The sequence below is a fragment of the Acomys minous genome, assembly GCF_964271855.1.
Source record: "Acomys minous genome assembly, chromosome: 13".
Taxonomy (NCBI): Eukaryota; Metazoa; Chordata; class Mammalia; order Rodentia; family Muridae; genus Acomys; species Acomys minous.
Genome location: NC_140495.1, coordinates 34,939,058 through 34,962,846, shown reverse-complemented (window position 1 = coordinate 34,962,846; position 23,789 = coordinate 34,939,058). Strand labels below are relative to the sequence as shown.

At 42.9% G+C, this 23,789-nt stretch overlaps 1 protein-coding gene across 4 annotated transcripts in view; it reads right to left on the bottom strand.

The window, feature by feature from the left end:
• The window catches only part of UBE3D (ubiquitin protein ligase E3D), a 180,791-nt gene that overhangs the window by 86,490 nt on the left and 70,512 nt on the right, over window positions 1-23,789 (bottom strand). For all 4 annotated transcript variants that reach the window (XM_084753453.1, XM_084753454.1, XM_084753451.1 and 1 more), the window contains exon 9: window positions 7,529-7,667. In XM_084753453.1, coding sequence (XP_084609579.1) covers window positions 7,529-7,667 — 139 coding nt within the window. The remainder of the gene's footprint in view (window positions 1-7,528; window positions 7,668-23,789) is intronic.

The following is a 23,789-nucleotide window of genomic DNA, read 5'->3' as shown; positions in this document are numbered from 1 at the left end:
ACACATGAAACAACTATGCAGTCTGGTTTTATCTATTCTTTAAACACGTTCAAGATGTTCAGAAGAAAGAAGACCTAGTCCCTGTGTAAAGAGGAGAGTCGCGGTGTGCAGCCCTGGGTGGATAACTCAGAAACAGCCAAGAACAGACAAAATGATTCCAAGTGCCCCTACTTTTAAAAGGAACTTCTAAATAGAATTCATTCCATCCTCTTCCCTCCACAGACAACGAAACACGGACCCACAGAGGTCACCTGATTGGACCACTGCCACTAGTCAGTGACCAGCAAAACTACAACTAGACTGTGAGAATCCTCCATCAATGCAAGTGCCTGCTGGTCACCTCAGCTTTGCTGTGAATAGAGACGGGGACACAGGCTGCACATCCCCAAGGGAGGGGGCAAGCCTAGAGGGGGCAAGCCTGCTGGGTGGTCACACAAGAGGGCACAAAGGTGGGTTAGAGTAGCGAGCACCTGCGTCCTAGAACATATTTGAGAACGAAAGAAGAAAGAGTTAAAGACAAACACTGGAGGAAAGCTATAAACTCTAAGGCAAAGATTTGACAGAGACTGTGTTAAGTGCAGGTTAATAAGAAACGAGCAGAAAATAATTAAGCTGTGTGACGCTGGTGACAAGGCGTTTGTCAACATAATGCATTTTCCCCTTCACATCTCCTGCCTTAGCAGGCTGTACTCTACTATCATGTAAGTATTTCCGGTAAGTTGGTTTGGAGGCACCTGCATCAGACACATGTTGGATGCTGGCTGGAGTGCAGATGACCAGGCTCTACTCCTGCTACTGAGCCGTCACCGTTATCTGCAATCCTGCTGTCACCCATCCTTCTTCTAGCCATCCCCACTGCCGTGTCATAGGTGGCGATCGAGACAGTGAAAGCCCCCAAAGAACAAAGGCGGTTGAATCCACTCCATTCATCACTTCATTATCAGGCCTCCTTTTCCCGCGATAGCATGAGGACCAGGTAGACTTAAGTGGGTTAGGCAATAGCTCATTGGATATTTTTAAGCTAAAGGTGAAAATTAATATTGTTTGGAAATGGAGGGAGGAAATCCCATTTTTAACCAAAAGTCTGTATTTCTTTAAAAAAAAAAAAACAAGTTATTAAAAATAAGTCAATGGGGGGCTGGGGACATGACTCAGTAAGAGCACCTGCTGTGCAAGCAGGAGGACCTGAGTTCAAATCCCCAGAACTCATGTAAAAATGCTCTCTATCCCCAGCAGTAGAGAACAGAGAAAGATGGATCTGAAAGCCCACTTCCTTCCAGGCCACTGGTTAGCCAGCCTAGTTGAAATGCTGAGCTTCAGGTTCAACGACAGACCCTGTCTCAAGAGCGCATGACAAACAATAAGGATGATACTCAGTGTCCTTCTCTAGTCTCTGCTTAGCTTAATATTCATTCATTCATTCATTCATTCATTCATTCATTCTCTCTCTCTCTCTCTCTCTCTCTCTCTCTCTCTCTCTCTCACACACACACACACACACACACACACACACACACACTCAATGCACGACCCACACACATACCCCAAACAAACAAGACAACAAAGCAAAAGTCATGGGTGAACTTGCTGAGCTATGCTACTCAGTCTTCCTGCTTCCCTCAGTGGGCAGGAAGAGTAACCCCCAGTTCCATCAGCTCTACTCAAAGCTACAGAAGGCCGTGGCTCTCCAGAGGTGTCTGCAGCCTTGGCTGCTGACTAGAGGTAGACAGGTCTTCCTGTCTTGAAGAATGGGGGCACCTGAGAGGTAAGACAGGCAGCTGCGGAGCGATGGGCAACTGCAGAAGCTGGCGGTACACCCACTACCCTCAGGCCGCCAGCCTGGCCTTGCATAGCACAGCGAAGAAGAGTACATTAATAAGAAGGCTGAGGAAGAGACAGTTCAGACAAGAGCACTGTGTTCAGCCCAGCACCTGCTTATTTCTCGAAACCACAGAAAATTTGGTAGGACAGGAGGAAGGAAGATATCAACTCATTTTGCACTCAAACTGCTAAAACAATTCCTCAGAAATTTATTTTGAGGAAAAAAAATTTCAGTAATGGCAACTCAAGTGACAGCACGTGCTGGCGAGGATGTGGAGAAAAGGGAACACTCCTTCATTGCTGGGTGGGAGCGCAAACTTGTACAACACTTTGGAAATCAATCTGGCGCTTTTTCAGAAAATTGAGAATACCTCAAGACCCAGTTCTCCACTCCTTGGATATACCTGAAAGATGCTCCATCACACAACAAGGACATTTGTTCAACTATGTTCATAGCAGCTTTATTCATAATAGACAGAATCTGGAAACAACCTAGACGTCCCTCAGCTGAAGACTGGGTAAAGAAACTGTGGTGGTACATCTACACTATGAAATACTACTCAGCTATTAAAAACAAGGAAATCTTGAAATTTGCAGGCAAATGGATGGAACTAGAAAGGATCATCCTGAGTGATTTAACCCAGACCCAGAAAGATACACATGGTGTATACTCACTTATAACTGGATGTCCTCTAAGAGTCTTCACTCAGCAGGGGATTGGGACAGATGCTGGGACTTGCTATTGCGACTCCAGGTGAGAGAGGTATGGGAGAATGGGGGGGATAGAATGGCCCAGAGAGTCCTGGAACCCTACAAGAAGATCATCAAGGCTGGTGGATCTAGACCTGGGCGGGGTTGGGGGGGGAGGGCTGCACAAACTGTTGTACCAACCAAGGACAATGCATGCAGTAAACCTAGACCCCCTATTCAGATCTAGCCAATGGACAGTGCATTCTCTACAGTTGTGTGGAGAATGAGGACTGACTCTGACTTGAACTCTAGTGGCCCCAATTTGACCACTTACCCTTGGTGGGGAGGCCTGGTGGCACTCAGAGGAAGGGGAAGCAGGCTATCCGGATGAGACCTGATAGGCTGTGATCATTTGGTAAGGGATGAGATCCCAGGGGAAGGGAATAGGGTGAAAGGGGAGGGGTGGGAAACAGGAAGATACAAGTGAGAGGCTAACAATTGGGATGCCATCTGAATAAATTATTTAAATAAAAATGAAAAATCTTTAATACAAAAGGGAGAAAATTCCATAAGTAAAAAGGTTTTTAAAAAAGTAAAGATGTATGAAAAGTCATAAGGGAACTATCTGCCTAAAAATATATAATATATACATATATAGTTTAAATGAGGTTTTCCAATAAGGGCTAATAATTTGCCTTCCATGAGCCACAGTCCACCTAACAAAACCCCCAACACCAAGCATGAAAACACTTCTTAAGAGTTGTTGGGCCAGGCAGTGGTGGCGCACTCCTTTAATCCCAGCACTCGGGAGGCAGAGGCAGGTGGGTCTCAGTGAGTTCGCGGCCAGTCTGATCTGCAAAGAGAATTCAAGAACAGCCAAGGTTACACAGAGAAACACTGTCTCAAACAAAACAAAACAAAACAACAAAAAAACAAACCCCAAAAACCAAAACCAAAACCAAAATCCAGAGCTGTTAGTCATGGTTGTCCAAGAGACTCTGAAGACATTATAGGCTATTGCCCTTGGTTGCCCTCCTCCAGTCTCCCAAGAGGTCAAAGGTAAGTCCCTATTGCTGAAGACACTATGTACTTTAGACACAGTGCCCAGCAGCCCCTGAGCTGGAGCGACCTGAAAGTCTCCTTTCTGAGGACTAGCTTTCATGGTACCAGACTGTGCCATGCAAGCTTGCAAAGGAGGAAAACAACCAATAGTCTGACCCAGCTATGGTATGAGCTACAACAACCAGCACAGCACAACAACCCTATGGTACAGTGGTGGCATGCACGCATTAGTGGCACACATACCATGGTGGTAACCAACAGCTTTCTAACTGGACTTAAGACCTGCTTAACAAGAGGGAAACCATGCCTGACACGGAAACCTGGCCAACTACTCAGGCTAGTCAACCCATGGATCCAGGAGGAGAACCTACAACCGCCACTTTATTAAAGTTGCTCAATCTTTAACAACTGAATATTTTTCCTTATAGCCACAGATAAGTGTAGTCCTTTACCTCTCATAACTTCTGTTTGAAACAGAGACCATTACAGAAAACCACAATCAATCAAAGTGCACAGTTTGGAGCATAGCCCCAGTAGACACATCTACAATTCAATTCCCAAGGCTCAGGGCACATTGCAGAAGACGGGCTGGACGAAATCTAAGAGCCAGAGGATCAGGGAGTTTGCTGTGTGATTGTGTCTTCTAGGAATGGCAGCATCTGCACTCATAAAGTCTCATCAACATGACTGCCTAAACATGAGCTGTAACCTCATACACACTGAGCAGGTTGTATTTATGTATTTCGGTACACATGCACGCACACAGACACACACACACAGATACACAGACACACACACCCCACCACCATCACCACTACCTCCACCACCACCAACAACAACAATTAATGAGATAAAAAGGACCATGAATTGAATTTGAAAGAGAGCAAGGAGTATATGGAGAGAAAAGGGGAGGACGAAGGGGTGTAATTTTTATATCATAATCTCAAGAAAGAAATGAAATAACAGAAAGAAAAGAAAGTTCTGTACGTGTCCTGACTAGCACCCAAGTGCTGATTATCTCTGACGTGGAGGATGAAAATGTAGGGAAGAATGAAGGCGAGCACCCCCAGAGACCTGAAGGGCCAGCACCGCCCTTCTTAGCTTCTCATGCAGACACGGCTTACAGGACCTCGGGGGTAGCGCAGACAAGTGTCTGTCTGTCTGTCCCGGTGCAGGTCTGTCTGCCTCTTGACCTCACCCACAGCGGCCCTTTGTGGTGGAGCTGCTCGTCTGCATTATCACTTTCCCAAGGTCTCTTAACAGTCTCTGAGAGGATGGTCTTCCTGCCAGAACCAAGCAGGGGAAAACGCTGAAAACTGACCCTGAGCTCAGCATCTTCAGTGAGGCCAATGTACACAACAAATATTTACCTCTGTGTTAGAATACATTAAAAATATACATAAGATCAAAATGGCAACACTGTTTTTCTGAAGTAGCTTTAATTTTCTTGACTTTCTCCCCGTTTTTTAATTATGAAGAAAAAAAGGTTATTTTATAATAAAGAGAAAGTGGTACTTTACACATAATAATGGCAAGCTGGGTGTAGTGCACACCTATAATCTCAGCACCTGGGGAGGCAGAGGCAGGTGGATCTCTCTGAGTTCAAGACTAGCCTAGTCTATAAAGCAAGTCCAGGATAGCCAAGGCTACACAAAGAAACTGTCTTGAAAAACAAAACAAAACAAAGAAACGACAACAACAACAACAAAAAACCTCCACAAATAATAATGGTAGGCTAGGGAGATGGCTCAGTGCTTACTGCACTGATTTGTTAGTGCATCTTCAAATCCCAAGCACCTATTAAAAAACGGAATGTGGGCATGGCTGTGCATGGGCCTAGAACTCCAGTGCTGTGGCGAAGCAGCCATCTTGGAGGATGGCTGGGTCTTGCTGGCTGCCAGCCTAACTCCAGGTTCAGTAGGAGACCTCGTCTCAAGGCAATAAGCCAGACAGTGAACTAGCTGGACAACTGATGTCTTCCTTTGGCCTCTACATGCACATGTGTGCACAGACCACACACAGACATTCACACACTCATAGTACGCAGGAATGACGGCTAAAATTTACCCACAATTGAGCAAGGCAAGTTACAGATGAATGAAGCCATTTATGGAGCTCAATGTTTAAAAGTAGACAGAAAAATAAATGCTGTAGAGATTCAAATTTCACTCCCGCTGTAGTCCACTGTTGCTGTCTCTCCACAGTATTCCCAGGTTTCTGACTACACGCCTTCTAGGGTTCTTGTTTTTATTTATTGTTTTAAGTTCTGAAGCTTAAACTTCAATGCTCACCATCAAGTTATTGCTTTTTTAAACCACTGAAGGCAATACAGGTTAAAACTAATAAAACAGAGTTTTAGGTGTGTTAACTTTGCATAAATATTAATAGCGGGTTAAAAAGCTGGCTGGATGTGAGGATTATTTTTTTTAAGATGATTAATTTCTGAGTAACTGTGTAGAGAATTTGGTTTTTTTATTATGAAAATGATGGAATTTAAATGTCAGTAGATTCTTAACTTTAAAATTCACACCTGCACAAAGCAAGGCCTAACATTTTCTGCTCTATAATAGCTTGTGTGTTGGGGGGGGGGGAGAGGTGGTGGTGGTGGAGAGGGTGCCTCAAATTCAAAATGCTTCCGCTGCGGGTGGTCACGCCACCCTGAATGTGCCTGATCTCATCGCAAAATGCTTCAACCGCATCATCTTCCCTGAGGAAGAAAGCAGCCCTGACCAACCGTGACTAAACACGCAGGGATGAGAGATAAGACCTTTTGTTTCTTCATGGCTACATAGGTCCCCCACATTAGTAACGTACCCAGCATACACACGAAACAACTTTGGCAAAGGGAAGCATTCACTAGGACCCACAACACTTGGGTCCTGCTCCTGGGTTAGAGGATTGCGGGTCTCAGGAAGATAGTAAAAAAACAGGATGTGGTAATGCCAGATAGTAAATATAACCTGTACTAGGCCCAGGACTGTTTGGCAATTATTTTTTTTGTTTTATTTATTTATTTTTCTGATGCAAGTATCATAGGAAGGGGTAAATAATAGACAGAGTCTTAAGGTCTAGGCTCAACCCTAGCTCTGAATGGCCAATAGTAATATTGCCCATTTTTACCTTTAAGATAAGAATTGATGTGAAGGTTTTTCAAAGGCTGCTTGTGAAAACATTGCAAATTGTAAGAGGCCAAAATCCACTTGGGTAAGGAAAACCGTCTTTAGGTCTGTGGTCTGATGACCTTGGAAACTCCTTCCACACAGTCTGCATGGCCAGGAGCCGCTGGGTAGAGGGTAGAGTTAAGTATAGGAAGAAATACAGATGGCTTCCACAGATCAGGGGCCAAGGCTGTATCTTTCAACCAAGCATGGACTCCAAAGAAGAGCATTCTCAGAAGAGTCAAGAGACAGGCACAGTTGGACCAGATGGCTCACTCTTTTATCCAGATCTTTGCCAGGCTGTGATTATGATACCCAGTGTTTAAAGCAGATGAAACCCAACTAAGACATCCTGCGTATCAGATGTATATTATGATTCCTCACAATAGCAAACATACAGTTATGAACTGGCAACGAAATAATTTTATGGTGGGGGGGGGGGTCACCACAACATGAGGAACTGTATTAAAGGGTCGTAGCATTAGGAAGCCTGTAGAGCACTACACTACGGTAGAGCAAAGCTGGGAAAAAGGAATTAGCACTCACAGGACTCTTGGCCAGTGAGTCTTCCTCCAATTTTTCTCAAGGAGGAGAAGATGGAGTTAGAGAGCTATGGTTTCTGCCACTGCTAGATAACCCCTGAATTGGGAGGTGTCACGTGATCACACACTGAAGAGAGAGCAGTGTGCACGTCATGCTCCTAACTAGCATCCTCTGAAACTGTGGCTGGTCGTGGACTATCTCCTGTGAATGGCAGGGTCCTTGAGAAACATCTTAGTTAAGGAGCTGTTTCTTACCTGAAAGGAGTTCATCTGCCGAAGGGACGGTGGCAGGGAGGCATTGTTCCTGGACAGTATCAACAGCAGCTCCAAGCAGGTCGCAGAGGGCAGGGTTAGCGGGTGGACGCTGATGTCACTTTCCCATGAGCTGGCAAGCCTGAAACGCACAGATATGTTTGTCAGTTTTCATAAACGGCTGGTCAGAATTATTTTATAAATATGACAGAAAAAATTCATCTGTATGTGTGTGTTTGTGTGAGACAGACGGGGGCAGGGGGGGAGAGAGAGAGAGAGAGAGAGAGAGAGAGAGAGAGAGAGAGAGAGAGAGAGAGAGAGAGAGAGAGAATATATATAAAAGGTAAAAATAAAAACATGTTAAAAATCCACAAATTAGGGCTCTGTGGGTAAAGGCACTTACCACCAAGCCTGAGGACTTGAGTTTGCTCCTCAGGACTCACTTGGTGAAAAGAAAGAATTGACTCCTACAAGTTGTCCCGTGCCCCCCAGTGTGCGCTGTGGCGTGTGCTCACACACCTCCCCAAGTGTGCGCTGTGGCGTGTGCTGACACACCTCCCCCCCCACACACTAAACTTTTTATATGCACAAGATAAATGCCCTAGACATTTTTGTGCTGTTGCTGGCATAATGTAGGAGGATCACTCATTTCTTCAGGTAGTGACTTCATATTAAGAGTATAAGAATTATAGGATATGCAGGCTTATTGGCGTGAGACCAGGGATGGGGATGGGGGCGGTAATGGCTAACACATTAAACATCTCGCATGTCCTACATGCTCTGTTCACACAGAAGGTCTTGATGACCCTTCAGCCACTTAAGCAAGAGCTGTCGCCTGGGTTTTACACACGAGGGACCATTCCGAGTGTGGAGGACCTTAGGAAATGTCATGGTCGACAACTTTTGAACTTTTAAAGTGTAAGGATCCTTTTGTTCAAAAGTCTTGCAACAGGCCAATGGTCATACAAATAAAAAGCAAAGGCGCTGTTTGAAGAGATGGAGCTGGCAGGCTGCTGCCCTTCATCCTACAGAGGAGTCCTTGAAGCGGCTTTGCGGGATCTGTGGAGCCCATCGGAAAACTCTTTCATGTGAGAACGCAGGAAACTGATGGCTGAGTGCGAGCCAGGGAAGAGGCCCTGTCTGAGACGAGGTAGAAGTGACGAAAGTGCTAAGGCTGGGGTCTAGAATCCTGCTCCTCATAGTCCCCATTTCATGAGAAACTCCAGGCAAAGGTGATGAGAAAACTATGCAATACCATTCTAGCTCTAAGCTTTTGTTTCTTTTTCTTGAGGATATTTTGTGTGATGACTGCTAATGCACCTCACCACTGTTCTAGGTTTTAAAGAGACCTATCACTACCAATAAAATATATAACACACATACATTTACTTTATAAATATATGCATTCTTTTGCCATGTCTATGACCTTAACCTCTGAAAAAAATCAAACTTTATCCAAATCAGTAGTAACTGGTGGTAGCTTGGGGAGTATTGCTTGTCAAGGGCATAACGAACTTCAACATTATGTGGGTGAATTTTGATGAGTGTTTAGCTAGCTTTAGAGACAAGCAGGTGGTTTATTCTGCTGATCCATTTCTGACATGGGTGGCAGAGTTATCTCTGCCAACTGCATGGACTAGACCAGACTGCACCCACTTTCCTATATAAGACCAGACTTCAGCAAGGTGCTTCGGAGATTATCTTATATTGACTGGCTCCATTCTTTCTGTTTTCTCTCATTATATTACATTCAAATCTCACTGAAATAGAAATAATGACACTATCTTTTCAAAAAGTGAAGCTTAGTCAGTTCTAGCCCAGTGGCTCCAGGCTCACTCCCCACCCCTCTCTTTATACCCCCCCCCCACACACACACACCACACAGTTAACTTCCAGTCCTGAACAGCACTCAACTATGTACTCTGTCCAGGAGAGGCAGCTTCTGGGTCAGGAAGATTTGTATTCCCTCCAGTGGACTCAACCTTCTCCTAAAAGATGTGCACAATATCATCTCCTTAGGGAGACACTGTTTCTTGTTGCCTAGTAACACATGGAAATTGACTACAGCACTTACAACTGCCATACCAGTGTCTTATTTGGAATGTGTCCCCACCTCTCACCCTTCAGGATTAGGATCAGACATGAATGGATCCCTCTTACTTTGCAGTCTTATTTGGAAATAAAAATTAGAAAGCTGAATCAGAGATGCTGGTTTTACAGTCACCCTCAGTTTTGTTTTTCAGTTCTGGGGCTCCAACCCAGAGCCTGTACATACAAAGTAAGCACGCTACCAAATTTGCTACACCCCCCAGTGCCATACTCAGTATTTTTGCCTTTTAAGGCATACTAGAAATGTCCCTTCCCCCTACAACTGCATGTTTAAGAAATCATTTAAGCACCCAGAATTTATACCTTCAACCCCATCACCCACATAGGCCTCACTGAAGCTAGCTGCATTCTGAAAATTTTAAATGTATAATAAAAATATTTGTATCAAACCTGCATCTCATTAAAAGCCACAGGACACTTCCTTAGATTGTGAAGGTCCCTTGCAGCTTTCCAGTGACCCCTAACGCCTAACTCAGGCTGATCATGGGCCTTCAGGAAGGGTTTCTTGACTGAAGTGAGCATTGCTGCTTCCTGTGGTACCTTGTGGAAGACCACATTCAAGGCAGAACAGCTTTCTCATCATTTTCCATTCCCTTTTTGTCAGTAATATTTTTGCAAGTAGAACAGAAAACAATAAATATACAAATAAATATTTAAAGAGTTGTCTGGGTCTATTGCAGTTGTAAGATCTTCTCTATGTGTGGTTAAATTTTATAAGTCCAGTTCTTAGGTTTCTACCATCATTTACCCTGAGCCTAACAGACAATCAGCTAGGCATACTGACTGTGTTTGTTGGCTCACTCCCTACAGGAGCTCTAACTGAAAGGCACAGTTTATTCCAGCAGCCAGAGGCGTTACCTGATTGCCCAGCACCACATGGTGAATGAAATGGTGGGATCAAAGTAGTCACCTCAACCTGCATCCCAAGACAATGCTGTCTCCATCACTCCATTTGGGTACCTGAAGATGCTCTGTCATCCTCTCCATGCAGAAAGAAGTAGACCCTTGGCAACTGTGAATATTTTCTTTTTTTTTTTACAAGAAGTTATTTTTATCTTTCTCAAGATATTATTTTATTAAATAAGGGATTCCAAAACTTGAATTAAAGAGGTAGTAATACACATAGGAAAATAGTCATATTAAATGAAAATATCTATATATTAGGAAAAAAGATTAGAAAACAGAATAACACAGTGGTTCTCAATCTTCCTAATGCTGAAACCCTTTAATAGCTATTTTTGTTGGTACTGCATAACTGTAATTTTGCTACTATTATGAATTGTAATGTTCATCAAGAAGAACATTAAGACAGGCGGATCTGGGCCCAGAGGTCCCACTCAAACTATGGCACCAGCCAAGGACAATATGTGCAGTAAACTTTGAACTACTACCCAGATCTAGCCAATGGACAGGACATTCTCCACAGTTGAGTGGAGAGTGGGGTCTGACTTTCACATGAACTTTGGTGCCCCATATTTGACCACGTCTCCTGGATGGGGAGGCCTGGTGGCACTCAGAGGAAGGATAACAGGCTACTAAGAAGAGACTTGATATCCTATGAGCATATAGAGGGGGAGGAGGTCCCCCTCAGTCACAGTCATAGGGGACGGAAATAGGGGGAAAGCAGGAGGGAAGGAGGAATGGGAGGATACAAGGGTGGGGATAACAATTGAGATGTAATATGAATAAATTAATAAAATAATTCTTAAAATGAATTGTAATGTAAATGTGTAATATGCAGAATCTGATATATGAACCCTGTGAAAAGGTCATTCATGCCCTGAAGGTTTTTGACCCACAGGTTGTGAACTATTAGTATAACACATCAATGGCTGTTTTCCTTAGAGGGAAACAACTTGTCTTTTTTTTTTTTCTCCTTACACTTTTCATCTTGCCCAGAAACAAGTTTCTTTTATGATGTTGCTATCGATTCTGGAATAGACCAAGGCATGTTTCAATGTTGAGTAAATGTTTCAACATTCTAAATGGCTATGGTGTCATCAAAATAACAAACATTCAAACAAACAAACAAAAACAAAAAACAAACAAACAAACAAACAAAAACCACTGTCTGTCACTCACTAGCAAGTCATCCTGGCTAAGCATACTACAGTCTGGTTACTTCAGAAAACTCTGAACTTAGTTCTTAACTCATGTAGTATGTTAACAGCGATATCTCATGCAATATGTTACACCAATCCCTCATGTAATATGTTACACCAATGCCTCATATATATGCTACAGCAATACTAACATATGCTTCAGCAATACTTCATGTAACATGCTACAGCGATGTCTCATCTAATACATTACAGCATCATGATTTATATGGAGGGACATTTTTTTTCACACTCATGCTAACAAGAGGCACAGAAAAAGGAGTTATCCATATCTCTATGTGCTTATGAACTACTTAGTTTCAACCCAGACATGCTGTGATCCCGCAGTCTATTCACTGAAGCCCACAGTGGAAAAGCCTGCTTGTCCTGAGCCCAGAGCCAGGAAGTGACAGGGAAGAAGCACAGCATAGCCCTTGCCAGTCAAAGGCCACACTGCGCTCTGCCAGGGAACGTAAACCAGATGTCACATAGGTGTTTCCATCCCAGAGACTGTAACTCATCGTTAGGTACCCCTCATCCCTCACTGTGAGCAATTTGGATAAACCATTTGTGCATTAGACAAAGCAGCCAGACTTAAGATCGCTCCCGTTTTCTCATACTCAACCTGCCCCAACTAGTCCTACAGCACGTTATCTGTCAATGCTAAGACTTACAAACGACCCCATATCTCAACTGCTCCAGCTATTATTTTCATCACATTAATACATAGACAAAGACAACATAACTTAAAAAATAAAAATTGTTGCTTAGGAGATTAAGAGCTCTGGGTAATCTTTCCTCTAGATTTTTTATATAATATTTTCACATTCTTTTTTTTTTCAATTAAGAAAGCAGTGTCGGGGTATGGGAGAGGAGGAGACAGGAGCGGAGAGGAGACAGGACAGACGCAAAAAGGAGTGGGGAGTGTTAGAGCATACTGAAAATTCAGGTTGCATTTAAACAGTTGGCAGTTATTACATGGATTTCAAGACACATGTTGACAAAGCTGAGATGTCACTTGTAGCTACCCACCCATGACTCAAACATAGTACACATCTGATAACGATGATGATCAAAGCCTGGTGTGAAACACAGGGCAGACCCAGGCTTACTTCTGGTATTTCCTGCGAAGCCTCTAACCATGAGATGGGAATCAGTCATCCCCCACCAGGAAGCAACAGGAAAGATACTTCAAAGGGAACAAGGACCCAGACATCAGCTGAAAGTCATTTCTATAACTTCTAAGCACTGCGAAGGAAAAGCTTTCCTGGGAGACCAGACCTGTCAGTTGGGTGACCTGAGTCTGAGAGACCGAAATGCAAGCTGAGGACACAATGTCCACTTTCCTAAACCTTTGCATCACAAAAACTCCCCAGAGAACTAACTATATGGCCTGTCTATTTTGAGACAACAACAAGGGGGAGAAAATGTCACACTTTCACTTCCAACCCAAAAAAAAAAATGGTAATATTGAGAAGGAACAAGCCAATCGATATCAAAAAAACAACCCAGAATAATAGAAGGTGAAACGTGGAAGTCATTCGATGCAATGCAGCTTGGAATGACAGAGATGGCATAGGAACTCAATACTAAAAATTAAAATGTTAAAACCACTCAGCATATTGTAATGAGAGGAAAGGATGACGGCAATATGTAAAACCAAGATGAAAGATGATGCTAACTTAGGTCTTCTATCTCTCACACTTTAGTGGATGATAGGGACGTTTTAATGCTGGAAACAAAGAAAACAGTGTATAAAAGGTATCTAAATATAATGCTTTTCATGCTTGTACATGCCAGAAACTCAACAGAAAAACTATAATAATTATAAGACCACTGATTTAGTCTCTCAAAGCAAGAAACCAGGCAAGGATCCCCAGGAAACCATAGAATCATGACTATAACCCTGTTTGATATGGAAGCAAACTAACTGTAGGAACTAGCCTGCAGGACTCAACAGTGGAAAAAGCAAAAGAACGAAACGGATTGCTGCTGTGTTTCTGGTAGGTTGTGTTAACAGTTACACCCACTTCAAAATCATATTAATCCACGCATGTCCACAGCCCTGGACCCACGCCCAGTATTGGAAGGTGCTGCATGCCTGTAACTCTAGCACTTGGAAGGTAAAGGAAGGAGAAAGAGAAGTTCAAGTTAGAGAGTTCAAGGCCAGCCAGGGCTACATGAGGCTACAATGAGGGAGAGAGAAGGAAAGAGACAGAGACAGAAAGAACTAACTCATATAAACAGACCATGTAAATATATATATATACCTAATCCATTTAAAATATGGTTTATTAAGTGATGAACAGTATCTTCATGATTTTTTTTTCTGGAAAAATTAGAGGAAAACCTTGATTCTGAAGAACTCTTGAAAGCCAGATTTTGGGTACATGAGTCTTGAAAGTTCTACTTTTTGGAGTTTGTTGGTGTTGTTTTGTTTTGTTATCAAGACTGGGTTTCTCTGTATAGCCTTGGCTGTCCTAGACTCATTTTTGTAGACCAGGCTGGCCCTGAACTCACAGCGATATGCCTGCCTCTGTGTCCCTGAGTGCTGGGATTACCATACCTGGCTGAAAGTTCTACTCTTCAAACTGCCATCAAGACCTGTGAACCTGTCAAAGAAAATCTCTCACACATCAAGAGGTTCAGGGAAGAAGTGAAGACATCCATGGCTGCCTAAGAAGCATGAAAGGCTGATTTGACCCCCAGGACAGGACAGCATAAGCCCAGCATTCCACCTGTACTCCCCACACTCTGGAGGCAGAGATATGAGGATAAGAATATCAAGGTCCTTCTCAGCTATATAGCCAGCCTGGGCTATATGTGACATTGTCTTAAAAAACGTTTAAGAGAAACAGTTCTGCTTTAAACACTGTAATAGCAGGCTGGAGAGATGACTCAGCAGTTAGGAGCACTGGTTTGTTCTTGCAAGAGGTTTGATTCCCAGCAACCACACAGCGTGATGTCCATAGCTATTCATAACTCCAGGTCTAGGGAATCTAATGCGTTCTTCTGACCTCTATGGGCCCTGTATGCACACAGTGTACACATATACAGGAAGGTAAACCGCTCGTACATATTATATAAAGTAAAAAAACGTAAACAAATATACCAATAAGGCAATCTCAAAACGTAACATATTAGTTCTTGCCTAGACACTGAGATTCCCAGAAATTGAGACTACTTTGTTTCTAAACGATCACATTAGGGGCTGGAGAGATGGCTCAGCAGTTAACAGCATCGTCTGCTCTTCCATAGGACCGGGATTCAATTCCTAGCACTACATGGCAGTGCACAACTGTCTGTAACTCCAGTTCCATGTACTTCCAGCTCCAGAGGACCTGACATCCTCACATACATACAAGCGGGCAGAACACCAATTTTTATAAAAAAAATAAAATAAATAAATCATAAAACAAAAGAAGAAATGATCACATTATTACAAGATACCAGTTGTTAGGAACATAAAAATACACCAAAAACCAAAAAACCAAACAAAAAGCAACAAACAAACAAACAAACAAACAAAAAACCCAACAAAACCCCATAAAACAACAACAAAATCTAAAGCTCTCCAAACATCTGCTTTTGGTTTAGTAATAGGTTTTATTTGTTTGGGGCCTCAGAACCAGGTCTTACACTGTGGCCCATGCTGGCCTCAAAGCTCCCTGCAATTCTCCTGCTACCACCTCATAAGTGCTGGTTTCCAGGTGTGAGGTTCAGGGGATTGAACCTGGGGCTTCCTGCGTGCTAGGCAAGCCTTCTGCCAACTGAGCTACTATACAGAAAACCAGGTCTACTGACAAGCCTCTCCAAAACTTCCTGTTGGAGTGATATCACCGAGAACATAAAAGTGTAAGCCCACTTAAAGAGGCCAGCTGCACCCTTAAATCAAAAACAAAAACCCTTTGTGTCATAGGAAATTTAAAATACACGAAAGCAAGAGACAAGTCTAGCAAGCTCTCACACAGGAAACTGAGAAAAACTCTGAGCAAGCCCTGTAGACTAACCCACTCCATCTGCTCTTAGTGTCTGGTTTTCTGTGGGTTCTAAACACCAGTGACTTTACAGGCATCAGCGGCATCGCTGCCAGGCATCAGTGCCGCCAGGAATGTTCATTTGCACACGTGCAAACCGATGGAGCTCTCCTAAACTCCAATCACCTTTCTCAATGCCTCATCCATAAAGATCCCTGGTCCTACCTTTGGACAGGTGAATTGGACATATGCTCTCCTGTCTTTACAAACTCTCTATTTTTAACACCCGCCCCCCACCAGTGATTGATCCATTATGTAGCAGGCAGGGCTTGGTATCATTTCCAACAATCAACTTCAAACAATCTGTTCTGAATATTTTAGAAAATGATCTACAATAACTGTACAAGCCCATTTATTATATATATATAATATATATAGGAAGCAAAAGTAAAAGAATAAATAGAGAGTAACAGACAGAATACACAGAGAGACAGCAAAACAGCAACACACTGGGTGCTCAAAACACCCACAGAAAGGGAGGAGTAGCTCAATTAAGAGAGCAAGCAGAAGGCAACATCCTCAAATCAGGGCTAACAGACATCCAGCCGAACTCAACAGGGGAACAGCTCGAGTGGCTGACTGAAGAGCATCCCAGATGGAAGCAGTGTCCCCGCCAGTGAGACTGCCAAGTGAAAGAACAAATAGCAGTAACTAAATAACACCATCACTGCATTGCCAGCCGCCCAGCAGAAACTGACTGGGGGGAAGCTGAGCCAGCTGGCGTCAGCTGGAGTTCTCAACAGAGTTCTAGGCAGAGAGTTCGCCCATCCTCTCCCAACTTCCGCCTTCTCTCTCCCACTGTAGGCATTTTTATAGTTTCAAAGAAGCAATAGCAACTTCAGCTGTAAAGTTTACCTGACAATGTTTTTTTTTTTTAAACCCTTAGTTATCTCTATTTTATTTCTCCCTCTTGGGGAGATCCATTTATTTCTCCCTCTCGGGGAGATCCATGTCCCCCTCCCGCCACCCTCACTCCCACCCCCACCCCGATCTCAACCCCCCCACCCCGACCCCTGAACCCTCTTTGTTGTCTCTCCGGGTCTGTGGATTGTAGCATGATTATCCTTTACTTTGCAGATAATATCTACTTACAGGTGAGTACATAGCATGCTTGCCTTTCTGGGTCTGGGTTACCTCATTCAGGATGATTTTTTTTTTCTAGTTCCGTCCACTTGCCTGCAAATTTCATGATGTCACCGTATTTGGATGGGCGGAGACAGAAACAGGAGGGATCAGGTGGGGAAAGTATGGAGAGAGAATGCTGGAAGAGACAAGTGGAATTGGAGTCCGAAATTCAGGGGCAAGGCAGAAACCTAGTGCAATGGACACTGGTTGACAAACATATCCTAAGTCATTCTTTTTATTTTTTTTTTAAAGATTTATTTTATTATTATGTATACAGTGTTGTCTGCTTGTTTACCTCGCAGGCCAGAAGAGGGCACCAGGTTACATTATAGATGGCTGTGAGCCACCACGTGGTGGCTGGGAATTGAACTCAGGTCCTCTGGAAGAGCAGCCAGTGCTCTTAACCTCTGAGCCATCTCTCCAGCCCCTCCTAAGTCATTCTTAATTTGTGCATTATATACTGTATAACTGCATCTATATGGAAGGTTCGGAATGGGTGAGGTCGTAAAGACAGAAAGTAGATTAGGGGTTTCCAGATGATAGAAGGCGTGACTTCACTAAAAGATTAGATAGTGATGTTTATTCAACCTAAAGAATATACCAAAACCAACTGAACTGCACCTCTAAAGAGGTGATTTTACGGCATATATATTATATAATTTAAAAGGTGGGAATTGAAAACAACATTAAATTAGCTTTAGGGATATCAACCCATCTACTTGGCTTTTTCCCCCCCAGACAGATGAAAACTGAATGCACCAACTTTAATCACAAGCAAGGCACTTAAATCCCAACACACAGGAGGCAGAGGCAGGCAGGTCTCTGAGTACCATGCCAGCCTGGTCTACAGAGCAAGTTCCAGGACAGCCAGGGTTACAGGGTTACACAGGGAAACCCTGTCTTGAGAAACAAACAAATGAACAAAAAAAAGGAGGAGGAATTCCAACAGAAACACATTAAAGTCTCCACTACAATTAATCCTAAGCAACGTTTACTTTCAAGCATCTCGCTGACTATGAGACAAAGTGGATTAACACTGCTTTACCCACAAAACAGTTTTTAAGTTTTATCTACACTCTTTGTGCGCATGTTTAGGAGAATGTATATGCTTGTTGTGCTGTGTGGTCTCGTGTGGAGATCAGAGGACAACTTGGGGGAGTTGGCTCTCTCTTTCCAGCATGTAGGTTCTGGGGTTCAAGCTTAGGCTGTCAGGTTTGGCAGCAAGTATTTACCCACGGAGCCACGTTGTTGGCCCACAAAATAATTTTGAAGTGTTTGTTTATATTCATTATTTTTTACATTACTCCCTGCCTCAGCCAGGAAACCAGCCCTGTCATGCTGCCATTTCCAATCTTTGTTCCCCCCCCTCATTTAAAGACTATAATTCCCCCCTATTATTTCCCTCATTTAAAGGCTATAATTTTATCCTACTATTATTATGCCATAACTTTTGTGTGTCAGCTTGACACAAGCTAGCGTCATCAGAGAGGAAGGAGCCCAGTTGAGGAAATGCCCCCATGAGGTCCAGCTGTAAGGCATTTTCTCAATTAGTGACCGGTCAGTCGGGGGAGGGCCCAGCCCACTGTGGGTAGTGCCATCTCTGGGCTGGTGGTCCTGAGTTCTATAAGAAATCAAGGCTGAGCAAGCCAGAGGGAGCAAGCCAGTAAGCTGCCACCCCTCCACGGCTTCTGCATCAGTTCCTGCCTCCAGGTTCCTGTCCTGACTTCCTTCTATAACTAACAGCAATGTGGAAGAGTAAGCCAAATAAACCCTTTTCTCATCTACTCGTTTTTCGGTCATGGTGTTTCACCGCAGCAACAGAAATCCTAGGGCACTTTAGATTTCACGAGTAATTAAAAGAGATAAGAGAGAGAAAGAGATGCCAGATCAGAGGGATGGCCACTCGTAAAACACTTGCCCTGCAAGCACAGAAATCTGAGTTGAACTACTAGAACATAAAAATGACACACGTCGTATTGTGGCTTGTAATTCCATGGGTGGGGAGGCAGAGACAGGAAGATTCCTGGAGCTTGCTACTTGGTAAGCTCCAGGCTAGTGAGTGACTGTCTCAAAAGAGTTGGACAGCACACTGTGGGTGATACCCGAACTTGTCCTCTGGCTTCCACAGGCATGTGTACCAGAGTGCATGAGCACATACATATCTAATGTGTGTGTGTATGTGTGTGTGTGTGTGTGTGTTCTGCCATAGCTATATATATTTGCTGGTTTTGTGTATTAACTAGACATAAGCTAAAGTCCATCGGAAAAATCTTTGATTCAGTTTCTCTTAGTGGTAGAAAAACTGATGAAATTAGAATAGATCAACACTGACTGTCCCACCCAACCGATCTGACAATTTCTCTCTCTCTCTTTCTCTCTCGTATGGTGTGTGTGTGTGTGTGTGTGTGTGTGTGTGTGTGTGTGTGTGTGTGTGTGCGCGTGTGCGTGCACATGTGTGTGCAGATTCATGTGATCACACTGAATGCTCCATGTCAAGGACCTGTGGGTCTTTTAGAGGCAGCCCTACCCTTCCCCCCCTCCCCCCACGCCCTGCCAACACCAGTCTGTTCTTCAGCATCATGCTTTTGTTATTCCAAGGACATCTTGTCGATGGAGCCCCCACACAGCACAGAGCCTTGCAGGGCTCTGCAGCTGCTCTAGGAGAAAAGTCCTAAAGGGCAAACGCTAGATCACATGGTAAGGGTGTGCTTTCACTTTCTAAATTTTCATGCAGTCAAACACGCATCATCTTTTTTCTTTCTTTAACACCTTTTTTGTGTCCTGTTTGAGAAGTGGCTTGTGAGTTTTTAAAGAATGTTAATGCATCTCCCCCCTCTTCAGAGCTACTCATACTTCCTGCTTCCCTCCCCATCACTGGCTGCCCTCACCCACCCACCGGCCTCCCTCTGGCTGCAGGTCAACTCTTAGGGTACTATAACAACTCTTATCTAGGGGCTCCTGCTGGAGGCCTCCACATGGCACCTTGGATATTGTTTTTTCTTGTCTCCCTGCAATGAGCACGGCTACAGGAATGCTTATGCTAGGCTGTAGCTCTTTACATTCTGGTACCCGAGATGCACTGGGCCGGACTCTCATCCTCAGAGTTTCCGGAGAGGAATTAGCAGGTGGGAGGGGCTTACCAGATACTTGCAGCAGAGCCTACACCAATTCACGTTTCTACAGCCATGCCCAGGAGCGCTTACCTCATACTCCCACCAACGACGAACTGACAGACTGAATTTTTAAAGATGGCTGGAAAACGGTTCGTTACGTTACCTATTTGGTTCACATGGGCCTGACTCTAGTAAACCCAAGTGTGTGTGAATCTGCACACACACACACACACACACACACAGGTGCATTTGTTGGCCCCACCTCTGCCCCTCCAGGTTAGAGTTTGGGGGATTGTGCATGTTGTGGCTTCTCTTTATGTTTTAACTTATTTCACATGTGCAGGCGCCATAAACATAGGGGGAGGTTGGGTCACCGAGGGGGCATGCTCTAGAAGGAAATAGCAAGCCCTTGCCCCTCTCCTCACTTCCCAGCGGCCACGAGGTAAGCGGCTACCCCTGCACCACACACCCATCAAGCCATTCAACTATGCTCCAAGTCCACAAACAAACAAACAAACAAACAAGCAAACAAAAAGACTGAATATGGACCAAAACTTCTGAAATCAAAAGCCAAAGTAATCCACCCCCCCCCTTCTTAAGCCGATTATATCAGTTGTTTTGTCACGGTAGCAGACACTGGCACATTGTTCATGAAGAAGGAAGGCACCCCAAATGCTAAGGTCAGGGCTTCTGGGCAAGAGTTCTCGGTTCGGCAAGGCTAGCAGCGCAGACCCCTTTCCCCCACATCCTACACTGTATTGACATACATGAACATACATGGGCACACAGTCCAACCTTTCTTCCCTAATCACACACTGAAAGCCGAGACGATAAACCCAGCCTTTATTCCATCCCAGCTCTTAGCAGATGGGTAGCTAACATTAGTTTTGAGACTTAATATACTCAAATTAAAATAAATGAAAATTTTCACTTCTCTAAAATTCCTAGGGATGAAGTGACCCCTTAAGTTAAGGATGGTGAAAAAAAGTGCCTCTGAATGGGTATACATTTCTGTTTGCCCCCAGATTTTCATGGTATAAACATTTTGTTCCTTATGATAGAACCTCCTTCCACTCTGAAAACTGTCTATGTTTAAACAATAAATTGTATGATAACCTATCTATGAATCCACTTTGCTATAGAAAAAAAACTGATTCTTCATCCATCCCACCATGAAGTGGTCTCTATATCCAGAATCCATGTGTATCTAAAGGCTCGGAGATGTACACTGACTGAAGAGTTTAAACTGAGGCATAAACTACAGCATCAGCTGCTGAGGCATCATACTTTGATATTCTGTCTTCCCCTTTCCACAGCCTTCATCGGTTTCAGCATGCTGTGGGGTGTGTCCTGTTCTCTTACCTGACCCCTTCTCTCAATCAGCTCCATCAGCACAGGTACTATTGTTTTTCTCCTCCTACATGTGGTTTAATGGAAAGCTTTATAAAATGGGGAGGGCCCCACTCTCACCTCTTACACTGCAGTTCCTTTTGTAGGGCTGGCTCACAGGGCTAGAACCAGGTCTTTAGTCCCTCTCACCTTAAGGACTCCAATCACAATGACATTATTGCTCCTTTCATAGCCCATTTCTCCCTACTCATTTAGGTCACTGGTCACTTGCACGCAGTAATTTTTGCAAGTACTTATTTTGTTTGAACAGCAATTATAAAAATGCTATTTATTCTCTAGGACAACAACAACAACAACAACAAAAGACCTGTCTAGCTTTAGTAATTTTAAGTTGCTAGCCAATATTTTATAGTAAATGCATGCAGTTGGTAAGAGCTCATTTTCAGAGGTATAGAAGGTTTACAATAGTTCATCATACATTTCATAATGCTTTCACAATGATGTTAGCGATTTGAGAATAATATTCTTTAACAAATATTAACATCAACACGTTAGTTGCCTCTAACTCATTTTTAAATTTTGCCTTGAACAAAGTTTTGACTATGAAATGGATTTTTGTGTTTAAATTTTTTAATGTTTATTCTATTATAAATATAAGATATACATACATATTTAAATACGTGATTCCAAAATAGCTGTTCTATGCTATTTTAAAGGAGCCCATGAATTTAAAAGAGTCCAAGTCAGGTATATAGGAGGGTTTAGAAGGAAAAAAGGGAAGAGAGGAATCATACAGTAATAATCTAAAAAATTATGAAAAGTTTTAAAAAATTGACATTTAGTATATAATTTATATAAACAATAGAGGCTTTAAAATGTATACATTACATGAGAAATCTGGGGAGGAACTAGCCTCTTAATGAGTTGAGTAGATTTTGATCCCAGATAAGTTATTTGTTAGCAAGTGAGATGTAGGTCAGCCTGCATTTTACTTTCTCTTTTTCCAGTGCAGACCGTTTTAAGACGCTGCTTGCCAGTGGAACTCTGAGAGAGCTGGCTTTAAATTCACGTTTAAAAATCACTACATAGAAGCAGTGAGAACTATGTGTGGAGGTGCCCTGGCTCGAACCCACACATTTAAAGACAGTACATAATCCCCAAATTTAAATGTACATGAAAATGAAGTTTGGTATTCTTTCTCTACTGTGTATATGGCAGAGCTCTGCAATTTCAGAAGTATAAGGCAAATGATGTGCTTTAATAGGACATTTCTATTTTGGACATCCAAACATGAATCATTCACATGAATGCAAAACTGTAAAATTACACATATATATGCATATGTATAATTATATACACATATACATATATGTATATATTACAAAAAATAGCTTACTCTGTCCTTTAAAAAATATATTATTTAATGGGGTAGCACATATTTGAATCCCAACAAACAGGAGGCAGAAGGAAGTTGAACATACTGAGTACCAGGCCAACTAGAGTCACAGACACACACACACACACACACACACACACACACACACACACGCATGCACACTTGTGCACACATAAAAGGACAAGGAGGAAGACTTATTCTCTTAAATAATGACATAAAGCAAATCATTAGTAGTTAAGCTTTACAGTAAATATGTTTAGAAGCATTCTGGGGAAAGTTACACTAACAACCGTTTGAGGCCATAAAGGCAACATGTCACTAGGTACTTGTAAACTGTTGTTATTTCTGCTGTGCATATCATAACAAAAACATTTATTCAAAAATTTATATGATTAACTAAAGCAAGCACTGATTTTTTTAAAAAGAAAGCTGGTAAGTTTCTGATAAGTCAAGAGAATCAATTTCCTAGCTATCTGGCAAAGAGAAAACATTTCTACCAGCTGGCAACCAATTCTTCCTTAAGAATCTGGCTTGCATATAACCAAACACCTAAGCAAAATGAAAACAAACAGTAAGATGTGCTAGGCAACCAAAAAAGTCCCCTAAGGTTTTTAAGTATGATTTATTCATTACCGGAAGCTTAAAAGAGACCTCTGTATAACTCTGGTCAATATGCTCTACACCATATGGATTAAGATCCAGTATTGCTGAATGGGGGCTTTCAAACCAATTTCCATTTCACTGTGACCTTCAAAGGCCAATTATTGCTGCTGCTATTTTCTTACTACACCCCTGAATCCAACTCTCTCTAACTGGCTCTCACTGTTCTACATTGCATTTATTTTTGAAGACTGTTCTCCTCAGTTGATACCAAGGCATAAAAAAAACCCATAAAATATGATTATTGCTGAAGAGTCCAGGAGAGTATAACTGTGTGGGTGTGTTGAATATGGGCTACTCTGACATCAGCATTCTGGCAAAGATTTAAAGTTCCTGCAAGAAAGTGAAGGGACTAAACACCCAACTTCGGAAAAG